Below are 15,014 nucleotides of genomic sequence, written 5' to 3'. Positions count from 1 at the left end.
ATTTTTACGTTTTCTCTTTTGCTTGAGAAGCTATTTCACTGGCCAGCTGACTGCAGCATCCGTTTCTGTCATCCCTGGTTTGAGCAGAGCACGTGGTGGATTCATTTATTCCCCGTCACGAGCTTCCCCTCCACCTTGCTCTAAACTTGTTTTATGATTAAAAGCTCTTAGGTCTGGCATTTTCAGCAGCTGGCTTTCCCCAGGTAGACATCTCACCTCGTTTGTCTGCTAAGTGTGGACAGTGAGACAGCCAGGTATCTCTGTGGCACGGCTGCCCCCACCCCCCATTTGCTTCGTCCCTCTGGCCCAGTGGGTGTGCGGGGCGCTCCCTGGTGCAGCTCCTGCTTGGCTGGCCGGAGGCCTCAGCTCCGCCCCCAGTCCTGCAAACAAGTCCTCTTGTGAGCCTGGACACCTCATCAGTACTGGGGTCCGAGGCTTCCCTTCTCCACTGACTGTGACAATGAAAAGCAAAGCCTATAAAGTCACTGTCCTGTTCTTCCTCTTCTCTTCCTTCTTTTTCAGTACCTTAGGATCTGGGGCCTTCTGACAAAAAGAAACAACTTTTAAAATCAGAAAACTGAAGGAACCTGAAAAATCACTCAGCCCAAATTTTACACATGACCAAAACAGGCTGGCCTGGAGCAAGGTTTAGCTATTGGTAGAACCAAGTTTGTCCCCTGACTATAAACGGTGCTTCTTCCTCGGCAACTTGATAAATGATTGTCCAGCACTTTTAGGCTCTGGGTTTTGTGAGCTACTCAGCTTTCACTGCTCTGACTAAATACCTGGGATAATCATCTTAGATTTATTGTGGCTCACGGTGTGAGGGGTTTCAATATGGTCATTTGGGCTGATAGCAACAGTACACTGGCAGGAGACATGGCAGAGGTCTGCTTACCTTAGGGTAGCTGAGAAGCAAAGGAAGGGGCAGGATGGGGCCACGGTCCCAACACCCCCTTTCCAGGGCAACCTGCAGTGACCCAATTGCCTTCCTCTGAGCCTTGCGTCTGAAGGTTCCACCACTGTCCAGCAGCCCACAGGCTGGATGCCACATCCCGGGCGCACGGGCCCTGGGTGATGTTTGTGAACCAGACTTTACCATTTTAGTTCTGTTTGTTCCTCTCATCAGAGGACATGGCTAGCCACAGGGTCAGAGCAAAAACTTCTTCCTAGTTCATCTACTAAACTGTTGATGTCCCAAGTTGCCACTGTAGCTCCCTTTTGTAGCAATTTTCCTATAGAAGTCAGGATTCTGAGGGAGTTAAATGCTTACTAGAAAAAGCTTATGGAAGTAGTTTTTGGGGGTTTTTGGTACCGGGGATCGAACTCTGGACCTCACGCTTGCAAGGCAGGCAGCAGAACCACTGAGCTAAATCCCCGGCCCTAGCAGAAAGCTTATGGATATGGTTGTGGGCACTGGGATGGGGCTCGGGCTGTAGCGGAAGTGAGGGAGTCAAGGAGCTGCTGGCTCCTGCACCCCAGGGTACAGGACTGAGCAGATGGACACCAGAGCTTCTGCACCATGCGGGCTGCGGACAGTACAGTCACTACCCACTGCTCCCCTGTGCCGACCAGCTCTCGTGGTGGGCTGAGTGTGCTGCAGCCTTCCAAGCAAGGTTTGTACACAGTGCATATACTTTTACTAGGCGATACTGGGGACTGAACCCAGGGCCTTTGGACTGAGCTACATCCCCAGCCATTTATTTTTTTGTACCAGTGAGTGAACTCAGGACCTTGCACTTGCAAGGCAGGCATGGTGCCACTGAGCTAAATCCCAGGCCCCCCAGCCATTTTATTTCTTATTTCGAGACAGAGTCTTGCTAAGTCAGTAAGTTACCCAAACTTGGGATCCTCCTGCTTCAGCCTCCTAGAGTGCTGGAATTATAAACATGCACATGGACAACTTGGGTACTGGCAATACAATTTTACTGAAAATTTGGAGCTGCACAAATAGTTTTTTAGAACTCAAAACTAAATGGGTTTATACGTCACAATTACATTCAGCATTTATAAGAGGCTGTACAAAAATGTGTTCTGCTTCTACACATGACCAGTACCGGGAAATACACCTTCCTCAGACTGATGTTACCCACAATGGAGGGGAAAATGCAGTTAGGTGAGCAGCTGAGTTTCTTTTCCAAATCCATTTTAGTGATGGTGGGAAGATTCAAGGACAATCCTTTCATTGTAAAGTAGAAGAAAAGTTACAGGACTGTTCTGAACTCATCAAGAATGAAATTAGGCACGTGTGCTTCAGCAACCTGAAACAAGAGAGTTTCATTATTCATAGTGTTGAGAAAATTAAAAATTTTCATATGAAAGTTAAAAAAAAACAAGCTATCCTTTGGAGTGAGTGGGCTCGGGGCAAGTGAGACTCACAGCAGTGGCCCACCCGGCACAGCTGCTGGTTCTGGTGGCCCAGGCCTGGTATCTCACTTCTGGGCTCTACAGTCATGCACGCCGCTTCCAAGGGCGCTCTGACCTGTCAGCACCACGCGCCGGCCAGGGCAGGGCTCCATTCATCGCTGGTCACACCACATCCTTTAGTAACTGAGTGGACTGGGGGAGACCGGGGTGTCTGGCTAGGGGCAGTGGGAACTAAGGGAAACTGAGGCCACGGACGAGCAGGAAGGTCACCCAAGCCACGCACTCCTTCACTGTCGCGGGGACCCTGAGAAGCCTGGCACGGCTGGGTGGGGTGGGATGGGGACTAGATGGCTTCCAGGGCTGCTTTAAAGACCAGAGTTCAGTTTCTGATTATATAGGTAGCTCCTGTTAGAGGAAACTTAGGAAATGCAGATGAGGAAACATAAAATCTCTAATTTTCATCTCCTTGAGAAAAGGAATGCATAATTAAATCTGAAGTCTTCCAGTTTGCACACTCAAGAGTTGGGGCCATACAATCCGCCTTGCTCTTTACCGCCACCAAATCAATGTCCTCACACCTGTCTGGGTCAGCTTTGCACATACAGCCAGTGGGTCAACTCCTAGCAGAGGAAGTGCTGGCTTGGTACAGACATTGTCAGAGTTTTAAAACAGATCAAGCCAATTCCTACCCCCACGGTACCTGAGAAGCCTCATGCCTACTGCCCACCAGCCTGAGGCCGAAACAGCAGCTTCTGTTACCTTGGTCCATGCCCCTAGGATACCAGTGAGCACAGCATTTTCCGAGGGTTGATCCCATTAGGGTTTCTTTTTCTACAAACTGCTTGTTAACATCCTTCAGTTACTTTTCCCTCTACTGGATTGGTAATCTTTTTCTTATTGATTTGGAATTGCAAATGTAGAAAAGGAAATCAGTCTTTTGTTCTGATTTTTGTTTGATCTTAGCTAAGAGACATCTGACAATTCATTTGTCATTTAACTAGACATCAAATCTTTTCCTTTATCGTTTTTCTCCTTTGTTTTAAAAACTGATACATATTTAGGGGCCAGGGATTTAGCTCAGTGGTTCCGCCGCTTGCCTTGCAAGCGTAAGGACCCGAGTTTGATCCCCGGTACCAAAGAAAAAGAAAAAAAGAATACATATTTGTCTAAAATTTCTAATAATTTATTTGCTTCGTATGTCACAATAATTGTTTACCTATAATTATCTTGGTAACAAGAAAAATGTGAAGGGACTAATTTGCTATTTTCTTTTTTTTATTGGTACTGGGGATCAAACTTGGGACCCTGTGCTTGGGAGGCAGGCAGCAGAACCACTGAGCTAAATCCCTGGCCCCTAATTTACTATTTTCAACCCCAGGATGAACTAAATGTCCTAGCACTATTGACTGCGATTCCCTTTCTCCCTCAATTTGAGATGTTAGTATTCCGTAATACAACTGTATGCATATTTCTAGGTTTATGTGCAGGCTACACAATTTTCTCCAATGATCCTACTACTGAATTTTATACTAATACCATACTATGTCGATTTATTTATTTATTTATTTTGGTACCGGGGATCGAACTCGGGTCCTCACGCTTACGCAGCAGGTGGTGAAACCACTGAGCTAAATCCCCGGCACTTATATTGATTTCTATAGCTTTACAATACCTTTTAATATGTTTTAAATTTTTCTAAAAAAAATAGTCCTTTATAATCCAAGTTCTGTGAAATTAAAAAAAAAATTTAAGTTACAAACCTTATCTGAAGCAGGCAGGTGGGATGGGCCTGTAATCCTTGGTATGTGGGAGGCTGAGACAGGAGGGTGGCAAGTTTGAGACCCTGTCTCAAAATAAAATTAAGGAGGACTGCAGGTGTACGTGCCTTCCACGTGCAAGGGCCTGCACTCAATCTCGGTGATGACAACCACAGTCAGGCTCTGATTCTAACTACAGTAAATGCCTAAACTCAAAGGACTGGCATCTCTGTAATGTTCAAGTCTCCTCGCTCAGAAGCAAGAACTTCCAAAATGTTAGTTTTCCCCTAAATTTGTCTTTAGATTCCTTGTAAAGGTTATTCCCAACCGTGTTATATACTTGTCAGTTCGGTGAATGAGACCTTTTCCACATTTTATTTTGATTATTGATATATTTATTCTGTAATTTTGTCTGTTTCCTGAGCTCATTTGTTAAACACCTTGTCACATGATTCTAATAGGTATTCAAGGAAGACAATTACATTCTCAATAAATATACAAATTGTTGTCGTCCCAATATTCACTGTATTTTGGTTTTATTTCTTTATCTTGCACCTTGTGCAACACAAGTAGCAGGAGAAACAGTATCTGCATATCACTTTCACAGTCCTGACGTTAGTAAAAATGCACTGTCACTTCACTAAGTACAACACTGCCAGTTAATTTTTAAGAAATCATCTTTGGCTTTTGTTATTTAGAAAAGCATCTTCAATTCCTACTCTACTTGTGTTTTAAAATGTGAAATGACTTCAGGATCTGTTCAGTCTATATTTTTGCATCAAGTGGGGCTAATACTGAGGAAGGAAAGGAATTTGTTAGAGGGAAAAAGCAGTCTCGCATTTTAGGAAGCAACGACCGGATATAGCTTTCACCGCAGCATGAACTTAACAGACACCCTGGGCACCAGTCATGGTGGAGACAAAGAACAAAGCAGAGGTCATTTCTCCCCCTGGCCAGTCAGGAATCCCCTGGCCTCCGAGTGTCCGGCTTGTGGGTCTCCCGAGTGCTGGCAGAAGGAGGGCACCGCAGAGGGAGTCGAGGCCGGAAGCGGGCTCCCCTGTCACTGGGGACGTTGAGAAGAGAGCGGGGGCAGGGCTCAGAGGCTGCCGTCTATGCCCTTCTGGCCTCACTGCTAGGTCCTGGCTGCCACCGTTACACCCACATGCGAAGCTCCTGGGGTGTTCCCCACTGCCCTCCCTGCGGCTTACCCTCCTGGGGAGCCTGGTGTACCGGACATAGTCCTCCAGGAACAGAAGGGCACCCACGACATCCGCAGGCATCTCAGGAATCTTCTGGCTGTGACACAGAGGGACCGGGATCAGCTCACTGCTTGGCGCGATAGCTGCAGCTAAAATAACTAAGACTAAACGTGCCTTAGATTGCCAAAATGCAGCCAAAAAACAAATCCACAGGGCACCTCCTGGCTCTTACCAAGCTATTATCCTGCTCCCACAGCTTCGGGAACTCACCCTGGAGGACAAGGCCCGAAGTTCTCTCTGGGTGACAGTGGCCCTGCAGGCCCCACCACTTCCCTGAGTGCAAACATTCCCCAGGCCTGGCTCTCGGGCACTTCTGCCCCGACAGGCCCGGGCACGGAACCTTCTTCTGTGTTCTCTTCACACAGGGTCTTTCTCCAAGCCTCTCCCCTTGCAGGTCTGTGCCGGCTTCCTCTCTAGAGCACAGTGCTTTGAGCGCCCGGTCTCGCTGCATCTTCCTAAGTCCAGGATCGGGGAGGCTGGGTATCTGAGCAGCTCCACGTGGGACCTCATGCACTCGCTCTCCGCTCTAACACCAGCACTGTCCCAGCTTCCCGCAGGGCACACACCCTTTCTGGTTTCTACCCCAGGGAATCTCTCGGTGCCAGACCTACTTCCAGCCTGTGGACCAGCTGCCATTTACTCATGAAGAGCAAGCCCTGCAGTGCTGAATACTCATCTTTTTCCCAGATGACCTTCGCTTTTGCAAAGGTTAAGAGTGGCCGCACCTGGAAAAGGTCACACTCTGCCGACCCCCAAGGGTTGGCGGGGCTGGGCTTGCTCGCTCAGGGCAAGACTAAGGTGCATCGGGTGTGCGCGCGCGTGCGTGTGTGTCCGTACCCCCAGGTTCCTTAGGTTCCTCTTCTTTGCTAAATCAGAAGCCTTGACCTACAGCTGTGCTCCTGCTCCCCACTCAGTACCCTCAGGGCTGCCTGCAACATGCTGGACACAGCTACTCTTATTATGGGTTTTTGGCAGTGCTGGAAATTGGCCCTGGTCTTTTTCCAGAGTTTCAGCCCCTGCACTTTTTTCATTTTTTATTTTGAGACAAGGTCTCCCTAGGTTGCCCAGGCTAGACTTGAACTTGCAAACTTCCTGCCTCAGCCTTCCAGAGTGCTTGGACTACAGGCCTGTACCACCAGGCAGGACTCCACACTTAAACCTTTACAGTCATCAGGGAGGAAGAGGGACCTGCCAATGCAGGACAGACAGGAAACTGCGGTTGAGGACAGCCAAACGTGTGCCGGTCACCTCGGATGTGCGGAGCTTGCAAGGGCCCCTTGCTCTGCTTTCCAAATGACCTCACTCTATGATTATTACTGCAGTTTCATTTTTGACAGTTTCCTATCCCATTGAGATCTCTTCTATTATTCAACTGTTCAAAAATCTGCTTTTTGAAGCAAGTCTGACCATATATCCTAGAAAAACATTTGTTGAATTCATTACCTGACTTGTGGAAAACCAGGCCTCACTGCAGCTCATGGGAGTCTCTAAGATGTACAACAAATGCAAAGACTGCACTGCAACCTCGCCACCTTGGGAAGCCACATCTTAGGATGAGCAACATAAACCCCAGAGGAGGTCCCTGGCCTGGTCGCAACTTCCCTGTGACTGCAGCCAGGACAGGTGGAAGCGGCTTATCTAAAGAAAGGGGCCAACAAATGCCCATCGACTGGAAACTGGATAAAGAAGATGTGGTTTTTTTATAAAATGGAGTACTACTCAGCCATAAAGAATGAGAAACTAGAGACATTTATAGCTAAATGGATGCATATTGAGGCCATACTCTTAAGTGAAATAAATAGGACACACGTGTAAATACTGAATAGTTTCTCCAGTGTGAGAAACTGAAAGTGTAAATAAGGATGAAAATGATTAAAATGAATAATTGATAATTTGAAATAAGAAAAGGTCCAAGGGTTTGGGGATGGTGGAAGGGAAAGGGGAAAGGGAAGAAGGGAAAGGAAAAATTATGAGAAAAAAAAAAATGGAATCAAACTCTGTGTAGATAGGGAAGGGTGGAGGGGGTGAAGGGCACACAGGTAATGGGAGAAAAAATAAAAACTAAGATGCATCATGTTCTAGTACAAACAGCCAATGATAAATGTAAATGTATTTTATACCTAAAATGTACCAATTAATATATATATTAAAAAAAAAAAAGGGGGGGGGCCAAGCAACAGTTCACACCAAAACCCGGAAGTGACATCACTGAGGGAGGCAACTGTAAATATCTGTAATTTCAAGGGTGGCAAAAACCCAGTGTGTGACATTCCCAGACATGGGTCTCCATGCGTCACAGTCAGGAATGCTCACGTTTTAGCAGTGCAGTGCAGCGCATGGCCTTGAGAGGCAGCGTGTGGCTACCGGAGGACGGTACCTGCAGCAGATGTCTGGGGGCTGACCACACCTGCAGGCAGCAGGCGAACGCCCCTCAGATCACTTACAACTTCCAAAGTCAGTAGTGTTTGGTGAGGTCCTGAAAGTTTACTCTCATTTTTTTTCCTTTTCTACAATTAGGGAGGAGGGAAAAGATCTAGAAGGGATTCGAGGCCTACACATTTGTATCAAATACAACTTTCACATCATTGCTGTTCCACTGCCCAGGCTCTGACACTGACGCGTCTGGGACCCCTCTAAGGGGAGGGGACAGCTCAGCGCAGTGGCTCAGCAGCGTCTCACTGAGGCCCGAGCGCGGCCCGAATCATTCATGGGACCCTGCCAGTTCACATGCGGGTCCCTCCCTGCACAGTGCGCGAGGTCGGGCACATCCGTGATGGCTCCAGACAGGGAGATGCACCCGACCTGCTGCATGGAGATGATGACGGGGGGGGTGGGGAGGAGAGCAGCCAGTGCCTGGCTCTGCTTGGGAGAGGCAGGATTTGGCAGGCAGGGCCAGGTCCCACTTGGGACACCACGCTCACCCTCCATACCTTGTGCACTGCTCCACTGTGGAGCGGATAAACTGGCCGATCAGGGCCAGGAACTGCTCGGTGTACCGGGAATGAAACTGCTTCAGCAGAGTGAGCAGGCCCAGGACGAGAGGCGGCCAGTCCACGGGGTCAGCAGGCTTGCGGCAGACCATCCCTGGAAGAAGGGCACACAGACGGACCGGGTGAAGGCCTGCTCTGGCAGCTTGGTTCATATTAATCTCACAGATGTCAAAGTGTATGGCGCCCGCGTCGGCTTGGGTGGATGACACCCAGAGGGAAGGACAACTCGGGACCGTGCCTGCACTGGCCACAGTGGCGGGGGGCCATGCCAATGGTCTCAAGGATGCAGAACAGTAACGAGGGCACTACTTGCCGTTAGTTCCACTGCTCTTTCTTTTGACTGCAAAACTAATGTGTGCTACTGTGAAAACGTTAAGGAGCAGGAAATGTAAATGAGGATTACAGCACCTACAGCTGACGTCTGTTAATGGTGGCATGACCCGCCAGGCCGCCCCCCTACCGAATTGCTGCGAGAACACCTGAAATCCTGCATGAAGTATTTTTAAGGATCTTTAAACACAGATTTGAATGTTGTGGAAGATGCCAAAGTCAAAGCAGGTGGGGAAGACATCTATGGCGTGAGCTGGTGCCCTAGCTGGCTTTGTGCTGTTTCTGCCTGGTGGCGGCACTGGAAACAGGGCCTGGAGGGAAACACTGCTGAGAAGGTGGAAGGCTTACGCTGCCTGTTTTCAAGGCTCTTTACAAAGGCACAGTATGGAGACAGCATTGGTATAAGCTCAACAAAGACTCGAATGGAACACAACACAGAGCCTGGAAATATTCCCAGTCTCATATGGTCTCGTGAATTTCCACTACTATATTAAACAATTTAGCAGAGAAAGACAAATCTTTTCAACACACAGTACTGCAATTGGATAACCTACAAGGAAAAATGAACCTTGACCCATCTCACACTGTAGACAAGAAATAACGCCAGACAGACCCTTGACCTCAATGTGAGGCTAAAATCTCAAAACTCGTAGAAGAATACCAAGGAGAATGTCTTTGTGACCTGGAGTGGACAAAGCTTTCACGTACAGGACACGGGGGTATAGTTATGAGGAAAGCCACTAGGCATTTTGGGTGTCATCAACATTAAAAACTACCCGTGAAAGTCACCACTAAGAAAGTGAACAGAAAATCCAGTCTGTGAGAAAATATTCTCACTTAGCAGCAACACAAGGAGCAGCGAGCGAGAGGAAGATGCCTCAGCCTGAGATGCACTTTATACCAGTCCCGGGCGTCCTTCAGGTGGATTCTGACCCGGCACGGAGGTGCGCTCTGTGAGGTCCGCAGCTGCTTGCCCAGAGCCGCGCGTGCACGCGCGGGACCAATGGAGAAGCGGGGACCCACACTGCGCCCTCCCACCCACCGCAGCACTTCCGGGCACGCTCCCAGGAGAACCGTCTACAATCAACACAGATTTTTGTATGAGAGAATAAAAATATGAAAGAGGCTACATTTTTACCCTAAAAAGCTTATGAACTAGGAAAGGAAATACTTTAAGGAAGAAATACATTTTCGAATCTTTGCTTAAGAAAAAATAACATAGTGTCATTTTCAGAAATGCTCTTAGAGTGCTTTTTAAATTAACTATAAACACTATGGTGGATTTAAACATTTCTTGGGTTGGGGATTTAGCTCAGTGGTTCCACCGCCTGTCCTGAAAGCGCAAGGACCTGAGTTCGATCCCCAGTACCAAAAAAAAAGAAAACCCAAACTATCATCTCAAACATTTCTGCTTGGTTGGATACAAAGCTTGGAGACACAGGAATCTATTAAGTAATTATAAAAATGTTCAAAATAAACTCATCATTGACAGAAAACTATAGCTATATCTGGGACAGATATACTGAAAGCTTTGGGTACCCATTATTTATAGCAAACAGCTCAACATGCAACCATATGTGCATTAAAAGATACTCAGGGACTGATCTTATCTCCTTTTTCAGTGTCGTTTCTTGTTGTTTTTTGTGTGTTTTGGTCTCATCTCCTTAACTGTTGCCACTATTCATATCACAGTTCCCCCTACATGGGACGCACAGGGCACTTGTCAAGAGAACAGAACATTAACCAAAAGAAGCTTCTTTCACACCACAATAGCCTGCTCAAACACTAAATGAGAGGAAAGACCCCTCATACACTCCACAAGTTGGGTATTTAACCCTTAGAAAGAGGGCTATAGTTGGCTGATTTTTTTTTGGTACCAGGAATCGAACTCGGGACCTTGCACTTGTGAGGCAGGTGGCAGAGCCACTGAGCTAAATCCTGGTCCAACTTGGCTGATTTTTAATTCACTGTCTACATTTCACCAAGGGGCGTCACACATTAGAGGCACAAAGACATGGATTTCTTAGATGCATTTACTAAGAGAAGAAGACCTCACATCTGAACATTAATCCCCGCCACTACTCCGTATTGTAAAGAATAAATATACAGTACCTAGACTTTTGTTGTACTGAAGTTTTGGCAACTGAGCAATCAGAAACACAAAGTTGACGACTGGGAAGTAGGGCAAGCGTTTGGTTGTTATGTAAATCTGGAAAGAGAAAGGTAAGAAAAACTGATGGTTTCTTCTTATTATACAACAACACAGAATATATTTCCCAATGACAAGCTTTGATGCATTTCAGTTTGCTCTTCATTCTACCTGAAACTCAGATGGTTCCATTGATTAACTGCCTCCAGAGTTCTATTTAACCCCAGTTCATCCAAATGGAAAAGCTTATGGCTCAGTTTAGCCCTTCTGAAAAGAAGCATTTTGCTGAGAGATGAGTACTGTCTTCCCCCTGAATCTTGTTAATGCCGTTAGAGGAAGGGAAAGGAGAAAATGGGGGAGGAGCAAGAGTGGGAGGGGACAGCAACATCAGAGGAGTCGGGGCAGGGCGCGGTGGTGCACGCCTGTAATCCCAGCACTCTGGGAGGCTGAGGCAGGAGGACCACAGGTTTGACAACATAGAGACTAAGAGAGATCCTGTCTCAAAATAATGCCAGTTCTGAGGATTTGGCTCAGTAGGAAGGCTGAGTTCAATCCCCAGTGCGCATGTGCACACACACACACACACACACACACACACACACACACACACACAGCCCTCAAGAAGGTGGAGCTGAAGGGAAGGACCAAGGTGGGAGCTGAGGAAGGAGAAGAGAGAAGAGGGAGGGCAGGAGAGGCTGGAAAAGGGAAAAGCCCAGGGAGCAGCGACTGACTGTACAGAACTAGCCTGAGGCAAAGCCGGTCCTGGGGGTGGGGCCTGCTTTCCCTGGGTGACCCGCCCCGCGGCCTCCCTCCCAACCACGACCACACTTATAAGAGGGACACGGCGCAGCCACGCCCACCCTCCCGGGGCTCCAGGGCTCCAGGGAGGCAGCGCAGGCCCAGCAGACCTCTGCTTGCCACGACCCGTGACTGCTCGGCTGTGGGGCCTTTCATCCAGACCCGGAGAGGCAAACACCACGGGAGGACTTCTGACTTCCAGGCTTTAGAAAGCACTCAGGTAACACCCTGAGTCAAAGGTGTCAGTACTGCTGCGTGAAACTAAACATTCGTGCTCAGGAGGACAACTCATGAGTACCAGAGCAGGTTCTGCCACCAGCGAGACCAGTACTCGAGGAAGAGCCCAGAACTGCAGGCAGAGCGTGAGGCCGCATGGGTGACGCGGTCACTGCCCTCGCGAGGGTAGCGTCTCCAGGCAGGATGACCCGTGGGGCCGCTCAGCTCAGCGACCACTGCGCCTGCCAGGGCACTGTGACTCCCAGGGCTCCGACCGACGTCACCTGCTCCTCAGCCCCACCGCCGGCTGGAGCTGAGGGCAGGGCGCGATGGGAGCTCCGAGGGGCGGGGCTGGAGCCCGACTGACAGAACCCAGGGCCACGTATTCCCGGGGAATCGGTTCGCTGAGCTCACACTGCCCGCTGCGCTTTGATGACCAACCTTATTCAGCGGGTTGTGAATGCCAGCTGCCTCCAGATAGGCCGTGATCTCATACAGGAGCGTGTTGTCTTCCTTGGGGTAAGGAAGGGAGGGGTCCTGGTAGTGGGCTTCAATATCCGCCAGGAGAGCCCTATCGGCAGAAAAACCAGCGGTAAATACGAGTGATTAGCTGAGCTTACACGACCATCAGCACAGGCTGACGACAGTCCAACTGCTGGGGCTGTTTCCTCCTCTGCAAAACGGGGCCTTGCTCCTTCCCATTCCCAGTTTGCACGCTGTGACATGGAAAGTTTGAGCCAACAATGCTTTATCCTTTGGACTCAGCCTAAACAAATGCTTTCACCACTCACATGCTGGTGAGCTGGCTGGACTCTTCAACACCCACTTCGTCACGAGCACTGACCCTGTCACTGTTTAGCTCTCAGCAGAAGGCCAGCAATGAGAGCAGGCGCTGGGGAGGGCTGCCTGTGCCCCAGCCTCTGCTGGCCCTGGTCAATTCGTCTCGCACTGTCCTCGGAATGACCCGAGGTCCGCTGAGGATTGTGGACACTGTTTGCCAAATCTGTGCCAAGGACTAGCGCAGTGTCAGGGGTGCCATGCGATCAACATATGTGGGCAGATTACATAGATCCAGCAAAAAAAAAAGGGCAAATAAGAGAATACTTGGGAAAGGGTTTCTGAAGGCAGAATTGTTTTTTAAATCCATGGGAAAGAGGCCAAGAAATTCTGAGAAGAGCCCCAACAATTCAGAGACCCCTTCCCCAAAAGAGCTTAAAAGAAGTGAAGAAACTGGGGTGCCAGGAGGATGAGCAATCTAGCCGTAGACGCCTCCTTCACACCCTGCACTTACTTATTGAGATTTTCCAGGGCAGCTGTCAGATGTTTGGAGTCAAACCGACAAGAGTAATTTAATTCGTTGGCAATCTGTTGTCTCAGAATCTGCATCTGCCCAACCTGTGAACAGCAAGAGCAGGGGAGGGACATAGAGTGCTTCAAACTGACGGCAAGTGTCCAAGGAGAAGACCATGGCGCTCTGGGAAGATGCAAGGACTTCCCGCCTGCTCCACGGCCAGGACTGCTTTACCCCATGGACGGAGAGCCTTCAAGGAACATCGGGGTAGCTTGCTGTACCCCAATCTCAGAACTGCCCCGAAGCTATGATTTACAAAGTGATCCACTCATCTCCAGTTGTCCATGAATCTAAGGTATCTGTCTTGAAGCTACTTTTTTTTCTTTTGGGACAAACTCTGCAAGCTGAGCAGCTGCTACGAGAAGCCCTACTTCATCGCAAGCCCGAAGGACACCACTTTACCACTGCGGCCTCAAACTTAGCGAGTGGGTCAGTCCATACCACACGGCTACAGGTCAGGTAATTATCTGGATGAAATATGTGACAACTTCCAAGAAGGCCTCGCTGACCAGAGACTCCTTAATCCAGGGTTCTCAATCTGTCTGTGCCTCGAAGCCCTCTGGGAATCTGATGGCCTACAGACACCATCTCAGAATGATGTAAAATGAGTACATGTGCAAAGCAAAGTGAGCAAGTAACAGAAGCCAAATCATAATAAAATGTAATGATCAAGCTATGAAGAGAGCAAATCTGTGCCAGAGGCTCCTGTGAAGACGGTGGCTCACGCAGGGTGAGTCCCAGGTGGCAATGGAGGTACAGAGAAGACTCTGCAGTGACGGTGAGCCTTGAGTGGGAGCTGAGCATGCTTCCGGCAGCTTGCTGACATCACAAGGTCAACAGCACACTCTAACTTTCTTTGTCAGTGACTGACTAGTCTCTCCTACAGGAGGGAATCCCCAAAGCACGGGGCAGGGAGATGGCAGAGGAGGGGAGGCTGTTCTGTAACACAAGCAGCAGAAAGACAGAAGTAAACGTATTTCCTTATGGCTGTCAGGCCCAGAGTTAGGAAAAAGAGAGTGGGCTTCTCTAAAAGTGGATAAAGCAGATAAATGGAGGGCTGGGGATTTGGCTCAGCAGCACAGTGCCTGCCTGGCAAGCTCGAAGTCCTGACTTGGATCCGCAGTACCAAAACAAAAACAAAAACAAAAAATAAAAGTAGATAAATGGAGTAACTCTTGTAAGTATTAAATAACCTCAAATATATTCCTTTCAACCACTATTTTTTTTTTTGGTACCAGAGATCGAACTCGGGACCTTGTGCTTTTGAGGCAGTCACCAGAACCACTGAGCTAAATCCCCGGCCATCAACCATTATTCTTACAAGACTATTATTCTGTTTATGGGAAGAAAATAAAAGCCAATACAAGAAATGCTATTTATATTATAAATAAGGAATCTTTTAATTTTCAGAAAAATATTATTTAAAAATTAGAATAAAATGGCACATGCTTATAATCCAAGCACTCAGTAGGCTGAGGCAGGAGGATTCCAATGAGTTCGAGGCCAGCCTGGGCTACATAGTGAGTTCAAGGCCAGCCTGAATTATAGAGCAAGACCCTGTCTCAAAAAAGAAAAGAAAAAAATTAGAGTAAGGCACGATCAAGAAAATAAGTTCTCTCAGGGCAATCAAAAAGGGCCCTCAAAGTTTGCATGTGGCCCATGCAATTCCTTGTTTAACTCTTATGTCAAGGATTCTTTTAGAAACATCCATCTAGAAATGGAGATGAAATCTAAAACAGATTTAATGAGCTACTAGAGACACTACTCAGCCTGGGACAGGGGACAAATACATTCCAC

At 48.2% G+C, this 15,014-nt stretch overlaps 1 protein-coding gene across 3 annotated transcripts in view; it reads right to left on the bottom strand.

Moving 5' to 3' along the window:
* Window positions 1-1,909: 1,909 nt before the first annotated feature.
* The window catches only part of Washc5 (WASH complex subunit 5), a 56,785-nt gene continuing 43,680 nt past the window's right edge, over window positions 1,910-15,014 (bottom strand). For 2 of the 3 annotated variants that reach the window (XM_004837968.4, XM_021252153.2), the window contains exons 24-29: window positions 13,158-13,261; window positions 12,308-12,437; window positions 10,816-10,912; window positions 8,314-8,467; window positions 5,333-5,420; window positions 1,910-2,261 (exon numbers count right to left, since the gene is read on the bottom strand). In XM_004837968.4, the coding sequence (XP_004838025.1) occupies window positions 2,205-2,261; window positions 5,333-5,420; window positions 8,314-8,467; window positions 10,816-10,912; window positions 12,308-12,437; window positions 13,158-13,261 (630 nt within the window). In that variant the 3' untranslated portion in view covers window positions 1,910-2,204. Of the gene's footprint in view, window positions 2,262-2,314; window positions 5,188-5,332; window positions 5,421-8,313; window positions 8,468-10,815; window positions 10,913-12,307; window positions 12,438-13,157; window positions 13,262-15,014 lie in introns of those variants that run through there. The other variant, XM_021252142.2, reaches the window with a different exon arrangement.

This window comes from Heterocephalus glaber, unplaced genomic scaffold, assembly GCF_053883595.1.
Source record: "Heterocephalus glaber isolate CG9 unplaced genomic scaffold, H.glaber_assembly_v1.0 deba00000281, whole genome shotgun sequence".
In the NCBI taxonomy this organism is placed as follows: domain Eukaryota; kingdom Metazoa; phylum Chordata; class Mammalia; order Rodentia; family Bathyergidae; genus Heterocephalus; species Heterocephalus glaber.
This window is presented reverse-complemented; position numbering and strand designations above follow the sequence as displayed.